General features: G+C 41.1%; 1 protein-coding gene across 1 annotated transcript in view; it reads right to left on the bottom strand.

The window, feature by feature from the left end:
* Positions 1–16,427, bottom strand: part of slc25a26 (solute carrier family 25 member 26) — an 88,480-nt gene that overhangs the window by 9,507 nt on the left and 62,546 nt on the right. Inside the window, exons 7-9 of the mRNA XM_083907981.1 lie at positions 14,260–14,329; positions 12,765–12,829; positions 3,470–3,543 (exon numbers count right to left, since the gene is read on the bottom strand). Of these exons, the coding sequence (XP_083764107.1) occupies positions 3,470–3,543; positions 12,765–12,829; positions 14,260–14,329 (209 nt within the window). The remainder of the gene's footprint in view (positions 1–3,469; positions 3,544–12,764; positions 12,830–14,259; positions 14,330–16,427) is intronic.

Below are 16,427 nucleotides of genomic sequence, written 5' to 3' on the forward strand. Positions count from 1 at the left end.
ATGCTTGTGGAGATCTGCTTTCCTAAGTCTATGTTCTTGGAGATCTGCTTTCCTAAGTCCATGTTCTTGGAGATATGCTTCCTTCAGTCGATGTCCATGGAGATCTGCTTCCTGTAATTCATGTTCTTGGAGATCTGCTTCCTTTAGTCCATGTTCTTGGAGATCTGCTTCCTTTAGTCCATGTCCATGGAGATCTGCTTTCCTAAGTCCATGTTCTTGAATATCTGCTTCCTTTAGTCCTTATTCGTGGAGATCTGCTTCCTTTAGTCCATGTTCTTGTAGATCTGCTTCCTTTAGTCCATGTTCTTGGTGATCTGCTTCCTTAAGTTCACGTTCATGGAGATCTGTTTCCTTTGGTCCATGATCGTAAAGATCAGCTTCCTTTCATCGTTTGTGGAGAGCTGCTTCCTTAAGTCCACTTTTGTGGAGATCTGCTTTCTTTAGTCCATGTCCATGGACAGTAACTTGACAGGGAGGTGACTTTATTAAAAAAAATGGCTTAGCGACAGCCAATAAGAAGATGAGAAGATGCAAAAAAAATGATGTGACAATCTAACGTCTACATTCTTGGGCTGACGACACCAGAGCAGCTTCCAACTTGTTTCTAGATATCGTCAAAGTCGTTTCCCCCCTTTTTTTCCAATGTTGAATACAGATTACCGCCACCTACTGTTTAAGACGGCACATTTCCTCCAGGATTAAGGGTTTTCTCCAGGGGTTTAAGTCACTATCAATGCAAACTCTGAGCTCTTGTATCAGAGACAGGAGAATAACAGAACACGTTGCAGGCGGTTTGCTTTCTTAGGTGTTTGTGGTCTGGTTCGGCCCTGCCCGAGGCCTGGTGCCGGTCCATGCCCTGGAGGTTTGAAAAACCCCCCCCGTAAATAGAGAGGTACCGCTCAACTCAGGAGGTCGGCCGGTGGAGATGAAGGAGAGGGGGAAAAACTCCACATCACTGTGTACTCAGGGTGGTGTCCAGGTGAGGACCACATGGGATCAAAGACTTTCTCCTGGAGATCTGCAGAGTCCAGGGTTTGGCAGCTTCGGTCGCCTCCGACCGAGTCTCAAAAACAAACGTCTCCGAAGCCGAAAAAAGCCGAGCTGCAGAGTCCGTTAATGATATTTTAAGTGGACGGAGGAGAATCCCCCCGCTGGCTCGTTTTTGAAACGCAAAAAACGCGGAAATGTAATTTCGGTAACGCTTTCTTTTACAGTCCCCTAATTACCAGGTATTTACCTGGTAAATTCATGGTAACACCAAAGTGTTACTAGGTAATTACCAATGGTAATAAGAAAGTAAATACAGTGAAACTGTTGCTAAAATACTGGGCATTTACCTGGTAACTATATAGTTAATTATAGCGTGTTATTACTGCTGTTAATAAGAAGGTATGTACAGCTAAACTATGGCAAAACTATGGTAAATGTAAGTGTATTATTGGGTTATAAACTGGTAATAAGCAGGTACCTACAGTCCCCTAATTACTAGCTTTTTACCCAAGGGGTAATCTAACAAACCTAACCCTAAAAATGTGTGTAATTACATGGAAACAAGCTTGGCTTTCTTTTACAGTACAGTTTTACTGTACTTACCGAGTACATTACCCAGTATTTTGGCAACGGTTTCACTGTATTTACTTATCTTATTACCCTTGGTAATTACCTAGCAACACTTTAGTGTTACCATGAATTTACCAGCTAAATACCAGGTAATTAGGGGACTGTAAAAGAAAGCGTTACCGTAATTTCTTCCCTGATTAGATTCCAGCGCGGTGCACAAACAAAACAACGACGCTCGTCACAAGTGTTTGTTATGTGTGTGTGTGTTTGTGCGTCCCACTGGCGTTTGGCTCGGTCCCAAACCAAATCAGCGAGCGAGCATTAGTCCGAGGTGCGTCCTAACTAAATGACGGTGGCTTGTTACACAAAGCGGGGCCAATTATTTACTGTGGTGCTGAGGGTTTGTTTTAGTGCTGGCAGAAGCCTCTGCGGCCCCATTAGACCTGGCCCTCTCCGTCTGCTACGCATCATAAACGCATCAAAACACTCAAATAAAGCCGTCAGCTCGGCCCCCCCGGGGCGGCGCCTCAATCAGCGGGATTGTACGGGGGGGGGGGGCGAGATGGCAGGAAAAGCTTTTTAACTCGCAGCTGTAAATTCACGTCGGAGAGCGACGCGATTAACGTGATTAAACGAGGGATCAGATTTAAATCAGATCATGTAAAATATGATTTAAACGCGCCGGGTGGAAGGCGGCCATTTGTTTGGTTTTTTTCCCCCACGAGGAAGACTTTAAGCTTTTAATAATCTATGATGTCTTAAGAATAAACATGTTTTCTGACTGGAAACTGACTTCACGTCCCTGGACCAAATCCCAAATAGAGAAAATCAGTGATTTTTACATCACCGCACACAGACGTTGTTGATCCACCGCTGCCTCAGTCAGTGACTTTAAATGTCTTATTTTGTGACGTTGGCGTTTGAAATCGCGTGTTCAGATTTACAGCAGCGACAAAAAGTTACCACACGAGGCAGCAGAGCACAAACTCCTGCGTCCGCTGCAAATTTAAAAATGCAGATTTTCTCAATGGACTTTGGTGCAGGAGGATGAGTAGCAGAGGTAGAACCAATATGAGTTTTTCTTTGGCCAACATTGATACTGATCTTAGTAGCCGATGACTTATATATGATGTTTTGCTGTTTTTTGCCATTTTATAAAATACAACATATTGGATAGAAGTTAAGAAGAAGGATTATGGGTAATTAAACCCAATAGGAAAAGAAAAATCTTAAACAAAAGCTTAACTCTTATAATATCAAGTAGTCAATTAATATGTAGTATTTATACATATTAATTGTGTAATTATATTATATAGCTAAGTGGGCTATGCTCCTTCTCGAATGCATAGTTTTTCTTTATTTTGCTTGACATAATTGATTAATCTGCTTAATTTTTTGTGTTTTCTGATTACTATTTTATTATTTATTTATAAATTATACTTTAGATGCAGTACATCAAACCCTAACCATCAAAAACCTTGAGTTTTTCTAATTAAAGGGATTGCAGGTATGGTGTCAATACATTTATCTAAAGATTTAAATGAAGGTTTTTGTACAAGATATAAACTTATACAAGGGATAATTGGCTTAATTAATTAAATCATAATCAGCAGTTGCCTAATATATAAAAATACCAACAATTTACCTCAATATTTAGACACACGGATCAATCAAAACACCAGTTTCTGGGCATTTTAAAGGCTTCTAAACGATGAGATAAAGTGACGAACATAAGCAGTTGCAGATTTGATTATTTAAGTTTTGTTAAATGGTTTAAATCAGTTTTTTTCTCCTGACAACTGTTTTTCCTGGAGTGAGTTTTGAGCATCCATGTCTCAGACTGGTTCTGGTTCCCAGAGAGAACCTGAAAAATCCCACCTGGCCTTTAAAAACCAAGACAAACACTCACCCCGTGAGGCCTCGGCTCTTCCAAACCTCGCCCAGAACCACCGGGATGTTGCCGCTCGCCGTGCTCGACCCGGCCTGGAGAGAGAGAGAGAGAGAAAACAGAGGTGAGATGACGGATGGATCGTCTCCGCCGCTTCCTGTCTCCCATCGTGCGCAGCTGTGTCGGCGCAGGTGACACCGGCATCAGCCACTCGGGCACCAGCTCACACCCGACCGTTACACCCACACACACACACACACACACACAAACGTCAGTCTGGCACTTTTATTTACACAATACGGCTTAGCTGGCCTGAGAGTTTTTAATCCATCACTGAGGAGAGGCAGAGCTGCAGGAGGAGGCCAGACGGGGTCAAGTGAGAGTGGGAGGTGGCAGCAGCGAGGAGGTGGTGGTGGTGGTGAGGGGGGGGGGAGCACATTTAAAGGGATAGTTGTGGTTTGTTGAAGGTTGCATGAGGCAGTTACTCACAGTCAGCGTCTGACTGCACTGTACATGCAGGTGCAAGATCAAGGTGGAGAAAGAATGGACAAAAAAAGAGCCACTGACTAAGCAAATCTACTTTAATTTAAGTGCTCACTACCTTTATAATATGTTTGGCATTTAGCTCAACAAAAAAATGACAGAATTTGTGTCATTTATAAGCAGCTCGCTCCCCTACACCAAAGGCCATTGAGAAATTCTGACTATTATTATAGAAAATTTCAAGTCATTCCGAGATACTTTCTGTTTTTTTGAAGAAACTCAGCTCACTGTCAAAGTGCATCAGGGCAAATGGGTCATTTCCTGAATTTAACAAAATCATTAAAATTATTCCTTAAGAGGTTTACAAATATTTTCAACAGATCCTTGTTCAGGGTGATGCCGACTATTATGATGGTAAATTTCAAGTCATTCCGAGATACTTTTTGTTTTTGAGAAGAAAGTCAGCTCACTGTCAAAGTGCATCAGGGCAAATGGGTCATTTTCAAAATTTCAAAAATTCCTAAAAATTATTCCTTAAGAGGTTTGCAAATATTTTCAACGGAAAGTTGTTCAGGGCGATGCCGACTATTATGATGGTAAATTTCAAGTCATTCCAAGATACTTTTTGTTTTCGAGAAGAAAGTCAGCTCACTGTCAAAGTGCATCAGGGCAAATGGATCATTTTCAAAATTTCAAAAATTCATTAAAATTATTCCTTAAGAGGTTTACAAATATTTTCAACGGATCCTTGTTTAGGGCGATGCCGACTATTATGATGGTAAATTTCAAGTCATTCTGAGATACTTTTTGTTTTTGAGAAGAAACTCAGCTCACTGTAAAAGTGCATCAGGGCAAATGGATAATTTCCTGAATTTCAAAAATGCATTAAAATTATTCCTTAAGAGATTTACATATATTTTCAACAGATCCGTGTTCAGGGCGATGCCGACTATTATGATAGTAAATTTCAAGTCATTCCAAGATACTTTTTGTTTTTAAGACTAAAGTCAGCTCACTGTCAAAGTGCATCATGGTAAATGGGTCATTTTCAAAATTTCAAAAATTCATGAAAATTATTCCTTAAGAGTTTTACAAATATTTTCAACGCATACTTGTTCAGGGCGATGCCGACTATTATGATGGTAAATTTCAAGTCATTCCGAGATACTTTTTGTTTTATTGAAGAAAGTCAGCTCACTGTCAAAGTGCATCAGGGCAAATGGGTCATTTTCAAAATTTCAAAAATCATTCAAATTATTCCTTAAGAGGTTTGCAAAAAATTTTCAACGGATCCTTGTTCAGGGCGATGCCGACTATTATGATGGTAAATTTCAGCCTTTTATGACAAAAAACACACAATTTGTGTCGCTTTGTGAGCTGCTCACTCCCCTACACCAAAGCGAGTGAGTTTAGCTCACAGAGCTACAGCAGCTGCTGCTCCACTGTGGTTTGTGCTCCTCAGGTTTTTCATACACAAAAGACTTAAATTAACACATTTAAAGTCACTGACGAAGGCAGCAGTCGATCAACAACTCCTGTGTGGTGTGACGTAAAAAAAATTGCTCATTTTCTCTATGGCCTTTGGTGTGGGAGAGTGAGCCGTTAACAAAGTTAGTTTCCAGTCAAAAAAAAAAGAGGGTTTTCCAAGGGTGAGATTAAGTGGCAAACTAATTATTTAGATTGCTTACATTGGAGCTGACGATGATTTTATTATACTAAAGTGGCTTAAATCTGCCGACTCTGCTTCCTTTGTCCCCTGCTGCGACTTTAAACAGCCAGACTTCGTTAAAACTCAACTGCATCAGGAGGAGCAGTAACCTGTGTGTGTGTGTGTGTGTCCACACACAGGAAACGGTTAGCGGCGTCCGCTGAAAGCCGCGACAGCCGTAAAAAGCAGAAGATTCAGGAGGAGGAAAAACAACGCGACAACCTCCCCGTTCGCGATGTTTCTGTTGGAGACAGGTGGCTGAGAAATGATGACAAAGTTTTCTTTTCCTTCACCGCTGTGGAATGGTGGGAGGAAGGAATGGAGGTACGGCGTGTCCAAAACACACACGGACACACACACACACACACACACTGTGTAACTTCTGCTGACATACAAAAACATGTTCATATTTCACTTTCGCTGAGCGTCTAACAATCACGATGAGAGATTTGTGCGTCGCGCCGAATGTTTTTCATCGCCGTTTCATACGATCGGACATGAAAACACTAACGCCAATAACAATAACGTGACTCGCCGTATTCGCTTTTGTTGTTGCCAAGTCGTCGACGTTTACTCTCGTTTCACCGACACGCCGACTCTCTTCGGGCTAAAGCTAAGCTAACTATCAACAACCGGAATGATACAGATCTATACATGTAATTCAACTTCCTGTCACTTTTAGCTCCGCCATCTTCCTTTGATCTTTGAGTCAGTGTGTTTTTTACATGAATGTTAAAAGTCCGATTTTAGTCAGACTAAGACCATAATTTGGTTTTCTTAACGTCATGTAAACACGTTAGTCCGACTAAAATCAAGCTAGTCTTAGTCGGACTAACAGACCTGGACAATGCTATTCACAGTGTACGATTAGTCGGACTAGAGTCGGGACTTGGCGTTCTTGCGTGTATACGGCGCCACCTATGGAGGGGGAGTCAGACGTAAATAAAATTTCTCCTCTGCATGTATACTATACATGCCTCTGGAAGTTGTCCGACTTAGTCAGACTAAGTTGTCCGTCTTAGTCAGACTAAGGCCTTAGTTTGATTTCACTATGGGCACATACAGCTACTGTCCTCCATTGAGAAACAGGAGACGGCAATGTTTGCGACATCCCATCATGCATCGGGAGTTTTTAAACAAGGTTACTAGCGCTAAAATATTTAAAAATATTTTAGCGCTAGTAACCTTGTCACATAATTGATTTTGCGCCATTTGACCAAACAAACACCAAATTCTCGTGACGTCTCGAAACAAATCGATGCATTGACCTTTCGTCTAATTTAGCATTTTTGGCTTTTATGGTGCATTCACACCAAATGTGACGCTAACTAAAACGTTAGCTAACGAGAGCGAACATCGCAATCCGGCGATATTTGGTTCTACTCGTGTCACTGCACGCAATTTATACATGATACTAATTAGTTTTTCAATTCATTTATTAGTCAGTTTGTCCCTAAAATGGCGAGAAAATCATTGTTGATCATTGTTTCCCCGAACATCATAATGATGATGTTCTCAAAGGTCTAATCTAACAGTTCTATCGATTTCATTCATTTCTTTGTTATACCGAGTAAAGAAACTTTAAAATATTCACATAAAGAATTCAGAAAATGTGCTTTTATTATTAAAAATAACACTGAAACCGATTGGTCGATTGTCAAAACACTTAAAAAACGTCAATTTGAGAGTGGTCATTTTAGCGCCCTCTAACGGGACTAAAGCAACAACTGTATTTACGCGTCTACAACGACTTTAATTTTCTGTGCGTCGAGTTAGATCAGACTGTATTACAGCGGCGATCCTGACAGTGACGGCAGTGTGAGTCCTGCCAGTCTGAAGGTAAAGAGCAGGCCTGTACGGTAGCAGTGTGGGAGGCGTTCAGTGGCGCTGTGGTGTTCCAGGCCTGCTGCCACCGCTGCAGTCAGGGCGGTGAGGCCGCTGCTGCCGCTGCTGCTGCCGCTGCCACGGAGTTGGCTTTACACGTCCAGCTGTGTCCTGGACGTCCGCCTCGTCTGCGCCTCGGCCTGCACAACGCCGCTCTTTCATTCTGGCCGTGGCGGCAGAGAAAGAACCTTCTCCTCTGCTGCTGTGGGAAGGAAACTAATGTGACAAGCTCCAACACCCACAATTCCTGCCCGCCGTCCAACACAAACCGCGTCCAAAACCCATCAACAGCGGCCAGCGCTGCTTCTCTCACTCTCCTGCCTGGACTCGTCATAGTTTGGGACCAAACTTTAGGAACTTCAACACAAGTTGAAGCTGAAATTGACGGCGGAATGTCGAGCGAGTGGTTTGCACACAAACAACTGAGTTTTTTGTGTCAACAGGTTTTTACGCAACAAATGACCCGAGGTCACCACTCCGTGTCTGAAAGTCTTTGCTGATATCGACACGTCTCTTCTTCTTCTTTTGGCTTCTCCCTTCAGGGGTTTCCACAGCGGATCGTCTTCATCCATCTTTCCCAATCCCTTGTCTGTTTTGCATTAATTGTTCCTTTTCTTTAAGGGTGTAATCCGGCTGAACCGAACCGCTGAACGTTTAAACCTCTGATCCTGTTGGTTTGGGGTCAGCGTGAACGCAATTGAAGATCTCTGGTGAGAACCAAGGAACCAAACTTTAGTTTGCTTGAAAAAAGGTGGTCTTGGACGCCTTGTAAGTGATGGTTTATCACTGGCGTCATCTCCATAGGCGCCAACATCCACAAGTGAGAAGGGAGAACATCCAGTAGATGGAGCTAAGAACCCATCCCTTGTGTCCATCCTTGGTGTTTGGCAGGTCCAAACTCTTCGTCCACTGCTAATAAGCTAGGACATTTAACCGGGCATCATTATCCCAAAGTGTCTGCATCAAGTAGGAGGATGATGGCTCAAGACGTTCCTGCCTACAGCCAAGAAACCGTGGGTAGTTTGCAGTTTTGCGGCGCTACCAGGATGGCAAAGCTAGCTGGGCTAAATCTGTGACTACCTTATTACTAGGAGAGGAGGAAGAGCTGGGGCCTCCGAGGATGCCCTTTAAAGGGCATCAAAGTCCTCTGATCCTGTTCCCACAGCTCTACGCTGAGGAACATCAAGTGAGTAGTAGAAGTAGAAGCTCATTTGTTGGTTTTTTGCCGCTCTCTAGTGGCTATTCAATATATTGTTAATTCCTGGTGGGCTTCCAGAAGAAACCTACGTCTTCAACCTTCAAACGAGAAGACCGATGAGTCCGTGGTTAACGTACGAGCCGTAAAATTACTTGAAGGTAGCTTTTCTGCTCCGGAACACGTAAATAACTTGATGCGGTCCGTTTTCATTGGTGACCAACTAGAATATGCCTGATTGGTAACTGATATTACCGGTTAGCATCACTTCAGGGCCCGCGATCTTACTAGCGTATAGTTGGGTCCTACCAGATCACGACACAAGGACGCCGTTAACCGGTATAAGTCCTCTGATTCTGTTCCTGACGATCAGTGGTTCTCCGTTTGGTTCTTTCAGCTCTTTGCTGTGAGAAGAAGAAGCTCAGGGGAGTGGCCATCTAGTGGCTATTCAATATATTGTTCATTCCTGGTGGGCTTCCAGAAGAAGCCTACGTCTGTGCTTCAAACGAGAAGACAGATGAGTCCGAGGTTAACTACGAGGCGTGAAAGAGTTCCAAAATCACTTGGGGCAAGTGTTTCACCTCCAGAACGCGTAAATAACTTGATGTGGTCTGTTTTCATTGGTGACCAACTAGAATACGCATGATTGGTAACTGATATTACTGGTCAGCATCAATTTAGGGTTTGGTTTGGTCTGGTCTAAGCCCGCGATCTTACTCCTACCAGATCCCGACACAAGGACGCCGTTTACCAGTATAAGTCCTCTGATTCTGTTCCTTTGCTATGAGAAGTAGAAGCCCAGGGGAGTCGCCATCTAGTGGATATTCCATATATTGTTAATTCCAGAAGAAGCCTACGTCTGTGCTTCAAACGAGAAGACAGATGAGTCCGAGGTTAGCGTACGAGTCGCGAAAGAGTTCCAAAATCACTCGGAGCAAGCGTTTCACCTCCGGAACACACGGGAATAACTCGTCTGTTTTCACTGGTGTCCAGCTAGAATATGCACGATTGGTAACTAATATTACCGGTATAAGTCCTCTGATTCTGTTCCCGACGATCAGTGGTTGTCCTTTGTCGTTATTGTTCTTTTTCCTGGTGGGTTTTCAGAGGAGGCCGACGTCCGTTAACGTCAACGGTTAACTTACGAGCCGCTGAAAGAGTTCCAAAATGACTCGGAGGTAGCTTTTTCCTCCAGAACACTTTTAAGTAACTCGATGCAGACGTGACGTGACGTCGGATGTCTGTTTTCATTGGTCACCAGCTACAATATGCAGTGGACAAACATGAGGCACCTCCACAAGAAGAAGAAGATTGATTTTAACTGAATGAATTGGAGCTGGGTTTCCCCGCCGCCCGCCCCATTGCTAACCTGTTGCCCTGAGTGATTCAAAGAAAGAAAATTGGCCTTATAAAGTTATAAACTGAGCCGCACTGAGGCAGCTGTTGGCCAAGTCCTCTGCTGGTGGTGAATTACAGCTGCTGCTGCTGCTGCTGCTGCTGCTGCGTTTCAGAACATGTTTACAGGAAGCTTTTGTACCGAGCGCTTCCAACTACAGCCAAGGAGATGGAGCCAGGAGCAGGGCCACGTTAATTCCAGTATCTCATTAGTTTGGACGGAGGAGGCGAAGGAACACGGTGTCTTCTCCAAGGACAGTGTGTGTGTGTGTGTGTGTGTGTGTGTGTGTGTATAGGCTGACTGGGGTAACTCTGAACTCACTACCCTTTGCACAAACACACACATATTCTTGTGCAGCATTCTTAATGAGAACACTCATCGACATGATGCCTTCCCTAGTTCCTTTCCCTAACCTTAAAGGTGCATTATGTAATAAATCTAAATCAACTGGTCCATAAAATCCTCCTAATATGTCACAGAGACTCAGAGGAATAATGTTCATATAACAAACTGAACTCACCAACAACAACAGTACAGACAAAATATTTGCATTAAAAAAAGATATTTTGCAGACCGCAAATCACGTTTATGTTTTGAAATCATGTTTTGGCGTCATGTGGCGCCACCTACCGCCGTCGTCTACCAATCATTGCAGTCGGTCGAGTCTCAGCTGCCGAGCAACCACGGGTTGCCAGTTACGTCAGAAAACGAAACCTAAAAGACCTCGGTATTTTGAATTTGAATGTAGTAACCGTTTTTGGCCACATTCTTACATATGGCGCCTTTAACCATCACAACTCAATGCCTGACCCTGACCTTTAACCTTTAACTACCACCCTAACCCCTAAAACAGTGTCTTTTACTTTTAAAAAAGTCTTCTAAAGTTGTAAAGACAAGTCAAAACGTCCTGAGAAAGACAGACTTGAATCATGAATTTGTCCTTGAGGTCTACCCCGAGACAGGTACACACACACACAGACACACGCTAACACACACACAAGCACGCACACACACACACACAGCGAGTGAGGGAAGCCAGACTTGCAGTGAGAGCGAGCCAGAAGGAGGTGGAGAGAGTGAGGAAGAGGAGGGACAGCGTGACATACAGTACACAGAGGGTGAATGGGAATTATTGTTGTTATTATTGGGTGGAGGTGTTTTCATGGACTTCCATTGTGGTTCCAGCATCCATATGAAGACATTTTTGAGTTTGAAAAGGGCGTTTTAAAGATAAAATTGTACGCTGTATATCACCTGACAGTTCAGGTAAACACCAACAAACAGTTGACAATGAAATTAAGTCTTAAAAGAGCTTTTTCCTTTATCAGCTGGTCATCAAGTGTCTGAAAATAATCACTCAGGACACAAACGATAGATAGGCATTGTTTTCAAAAATGCACACATTAAAGGCTTGAAAATGACAGATATATATATATTATATATATATATATTTTATTTTATTTTTTAAATTTTTGGTCCAACATTTTACAAAAACGTCACATTATACTATTTGACCAAAATTAAAAAAAAAATTTGACCCAAAATTAAAAAAAAAAATTTGACCCAAAATTAAAAAAAAAAATTTGACCCAAAATTTGAACAAAAAATGTTGACCCAAATTTTGAAAAAAAAATTGACCCAAAATTTGGAAAAAAATTTGAAAAAAAAATTGACCCAAAATTTGAAAAAAAAAATTGACCCAAAATTTTTGGTCCAAAATTTGAACAAAAAATGTTGACCCAAAATTTGAAAAAAAAAATTTGGTCCAAAATTAAAAAAAAAAAATTTGGTCCAAAATAAAAAAAAAAAATTGGTCCAAAATTTGAAAAAAAGAATTTGGTCCAAAATTTGAAAAAAAAAATTATGGTCCAAAATTTGAGAAAAAGTTGTCCGAAATTAAAATTTTTGACAAATTGAGTATAGCATGTTATAGCAACCTAAGGAAGTGATTTCAATGAAAACAAAGTGAGGACCGGCCAAAATGTCCTCACTCCGTAAAAATTACCTCACTTTGTTGGTTTAAAACCCTCACTGGTCCTCAGTATGCCGCAACTACAAGAACACACACACACACACGCACACACTCTGTTGCGAGCGAACACTGACGCTCTGCTTCACTTCTCTGTCACAAGTCGCCTCCAGATGGAAATTCCTCTGGAGCAGCAGCGACCGCTCACTCTGGTCCTAAACCATGAGCACAAACACGTCGTCCCCGACACTGTCCATGGTCCACAGCTGATGATAAATGTGTGTGTGTGTCTGTGTGTGTGTAACTACCTCTTTAGGACCTTTCCTGTCATAAACACTGACCTTGTCAGGACCAGAAGTTGTTTTTTTTGGAGACTAAAACCTGGTCTTTATGAGACAGAAAGTCATTTCTGAGGAGCTGGTTAAGTTTAGGACTAAGATTTGAATTATGTGTGTGTGTGTGTGTGTGTCTCACTACTGTCCTGGTGCTACCTCTGTCTGCACAGCTCTCCGTCTGTGAGGCATCACCACCTGACAGCACTGTTTAAAAGTCACTGCCAGTGCTTTGTTGTGTGTGTGTGTGTGTGTGTGTGTGTGTGTGTGTGTGTGTGTGTGTGTGTGTGTGTGTGTGTGTGTGTGCACGTGCATGTGCGTGCATGCGTTTCCATGTGTGTGTGTGTACCTTTGCGAGCATGATCCTGGTCTTCGCCACGTCGAGAGGAGTGGTGACAAACGCAGCTACCGCACCTACACAAGACAAACACACACACATTCATTTTAGTGAAATTCCTTCTCTCTTTCTGCTCTAAAAAAAAAGTTTTATATTTAAAAATAAACTCATAAAAAGTGCAATTACTAAACCGCAGTTACAGTAACGTATTAATTCAGCCATAAACGGTCAAAGTGTTGGCCGTACAACTCTACACTGACTTCATAAAAACTACACATCTCATCCAAGAACCTTTACCATTATTAGACCACAAAAACCAGACACACACACTCCCACATAAAATAACACACACCTTCCCCTTAACTACACACACACACAAGGTACGGGACAATATGAAAATGTGCTGTCATGACCGAAATATTTGCAATTTACAGTATTGTAATATTGTAAAATAAAGGAACTTTTATGTAAAAAACAAATTGCTATAATTTCTTACCTAAACCTTCACTAATGATACAAATAAATGTCTTGACAAAATAAAATTGTATACATGTAAACATGTCACTAATGACACAAGCATTTCTGACCAAAAAAAGTTTTACAAACAAAAAGATAAGCTGCTGACGTTACAAAACATTACTTATCATAACACTTTTAAAAGTGCACTGTAAAAAAAAACATGTTTACAATAACAGAAAATTTTACAAAAACATTTTGCTTGCATTACAAAAACTATCTTTCAACAAAATACATTAATTTTAAATCATAATTTTCAAAACTTAAAATTTAAAAAAAAAACAGTACTTTTTTAAATTTAGAAAAATGAATTTCGACGAAAAAATTTTTTTTTATAAATTTACAAAAATTATTTTTTTTAAAAAAAAGATTAGGTTAGAAAAATATTCTTAGGTCAAAATTTTAAAGTCAAAATCAAAAATTTTCAATAAAATCATCACATTACGGGATGCCTGGTAAAATGTAGAGACAGCGCCCCCTTGTGGCAATCCCATATTTCACTCACGTAAAAATTGGGACAACTTGCCTCATTTACGACGAAAAAAATAATGGACGTCACAGCACACGGGAGCTATTTAATCACTTCTTCCTCAATCCACGAGTTAAAATGTGTAATATTTAACATTTCTGTGATGATTTCCTTCATTTGACATTGGGTGGAAAACAAGAATAGTTTAGTGATGAAGGAAGGCGCCCCCTTGTGGCACTTGAATATAAATAAATCAATGGGACTGTATGTTGGCGAGTTAGACGGTGTCATCATGTAACATAACATGAAATAATGGTCATTTTTTCCCTCATTAAAAATCATGGAAAATCACCACAATCGACTTCACGTGTGTGTTTTTCATTGCAATACACTGTGATATTTTACTGTATATTGTCCATCCCTCCTTCCCTCATCCCTCCCTCCCCTCATCCCTCCATCCCTCCCCTCATCCCTCCATCCCTCCCTCCTCTGGTTCCCAAAGCAGCATATAATCCCCTGCACCTGCAACAGCTCCGCACACTGCAGCCTGCCAAGAGTGGAGTGTGTGACCTTGTCTCCACGACCACAGAGTCTGAGAGAAAGAAAGGAGGAGGATGAAAGAAAGAGAAAGAGAGGGGGATAAAGAAAGTGGGTGGGAGACAAGAAAAAGAAAAAGGAGAGAGAGAGAGGAGATTGTAGTTAGTGCAGATAAGAGTCAGAGTATGAAACACACATGGTGAACTTTAGTCCGGTGAAGTCTGCATCAGGTCCAGGTCTCACGGCTGGGAACCGCCGAGATTTTCCTTCTCACGCGTGATGTCATCGCGCTAGCTTTACACGTTCAATGCACTTTAGACTGTGTGACCTTTGACCTTTGTTCTCTACGTCGCGGGATAAACAGAGAAATCCTGCTCTTTATAACTTTTCACGTTAAAGTCCGGTATCGTTGTTTCGCATCCTGAGTAATTTAAATATTCAATAATGTCAATTAGCAAGTATTTAACTCTTAGAATACACTTTTTTCCCAATTTCTGTTAAAAGGTGCAACAAATAGTATCGTATATGCTTTTTTTTCAGCACAACCTTTAGATAATCTGAGGATTACCGTCTGTATAAACACACCTGAGCACAAAGTACTCCAGAAAGTACCCTCTTTAAATAAAATACCATTGAATTTCAGAAATAGGTCACATTAAAAAGTTAGTTTGGCTCGTTTTTTTATGAACAAAAAGAGAAGAAAAACTGTCAATTTTTTTCATTTACGTTCATTTTTCAAAAATTTTCTAACCAAAATAATGAAAATAACACTTTTTTCAGCAGAAAGCAGCACTTTAAGAATTGAACAAACAAAAATGAAATGTAATCATTCCAAATTATTGTATTTTATTTGTATGCAATGACATGACCGGAATTTTGCCTTTTTTGCATTTGTGCACCCTGTTGTTTTGTTTTTTTTGTTGGTATTCTGTCCATGGGGCGGGGCTTAACAAGTCGTCTACTTCCTGTTCATTGAGCTGTCGCTAAAAACTATTGAATTAGATTTGTGTCAATATTTTCAAACACAAACAACACTTTTTAAGATGCAAATAACAATTATTATTTTATTGTTCTTTGCGCTCCCCTATCGAGGGTTTTTATGAACAAAAACAGCAGAAAAACTGTCAAATGTGCGACTTCTGCACAAGCATCACTATATGTGATGTGGAATTAATCCTAATTTTGACTCCACAACACATAAAAACATGAAAATGCCCTTTTTTTTTAATCCGCCCACCATCTACTCTGTACCTAATAAAGCGGCCACCGTGTATAACACTGAGCGTTAAAGTCAGACAGTAGTGATTTTTTTTAGTGTATTCAAACGTTCAGATTACAGTGTTTTTCTCGCTCAAGTGTCGAGTGACGGCTGAGTGAAACCACCTGATGTTTTTGTTCTGAGGATGAACTGAGGAGGAACACAATCTCTGTGTGTGTGTGTGTGTGTGTGTGTGTGCTCTTGTACTTGCGGTATACTGAGGACCAGTGAGGGTTTTTAACCAACAAAGTGAGGTCATTTTTACAAAGTGAGGACATTTTTTGCCGGTCCTCACTTTGTTTTCATTGAAATCACTTCCTTAGGTTGTAAACATGCTATACTCTGTTTTTTTTCCTCAATTTGGTACAAAAACCCAGTTTTCCAGCCCTGGTGTTCCACACACGTTTTGCTCTGGGGCTCCACCTGCAGACATTTTATGGTACTGCACCCAGTAGTACTTTATAAATGTTGTTCATGAAGTAGATATTTGTAATTGTGTTGATTTATAAAGTGATAATGCTTTGTCAGCACCTTTTCCTGGTCCTGTGTGTGTGTTCTTGTACTTGCAGTATACTGAGGACCAGTGAGGGTTATTTTTAACCAACAAAGTGAGGTCATTTTTACGAAGTGGGGACATTTTGGCCCGGTCCTCACTTTGTTTTCACTGAAATCACTTCCTGAGGTCGTAAACACGCTATACTCCGTTTACGTTTTTAACAGACGTCCTCGATTTGGTACAAAAACCCGTTTGTGTTTCACACACGTTTTGCTCTGGGGCTCCACCTGCAGACATTTCAGGGTACTGCACCTAGTAGTACTTTGTAGATGTCGTTCATGAAGTAGGTATTTGTAATTGTGTTGATTTATAAAGTGGAAATGCTGGTCCTCACTTTGT

The sequence above is a fragment of the Microchirus variegatus genome (assembly GCF_963457635.1).
Source record: "Microchirus variegatus genome assembly, chromosome: 21".
Classification (NCBI taxonomy): domain Eukaryota; kingdom Metazoa; phylum Chordata; class Actinopteri; order Pleuronectiformes; family Soleidae; genus Microchirus; species Microchirus variegatus.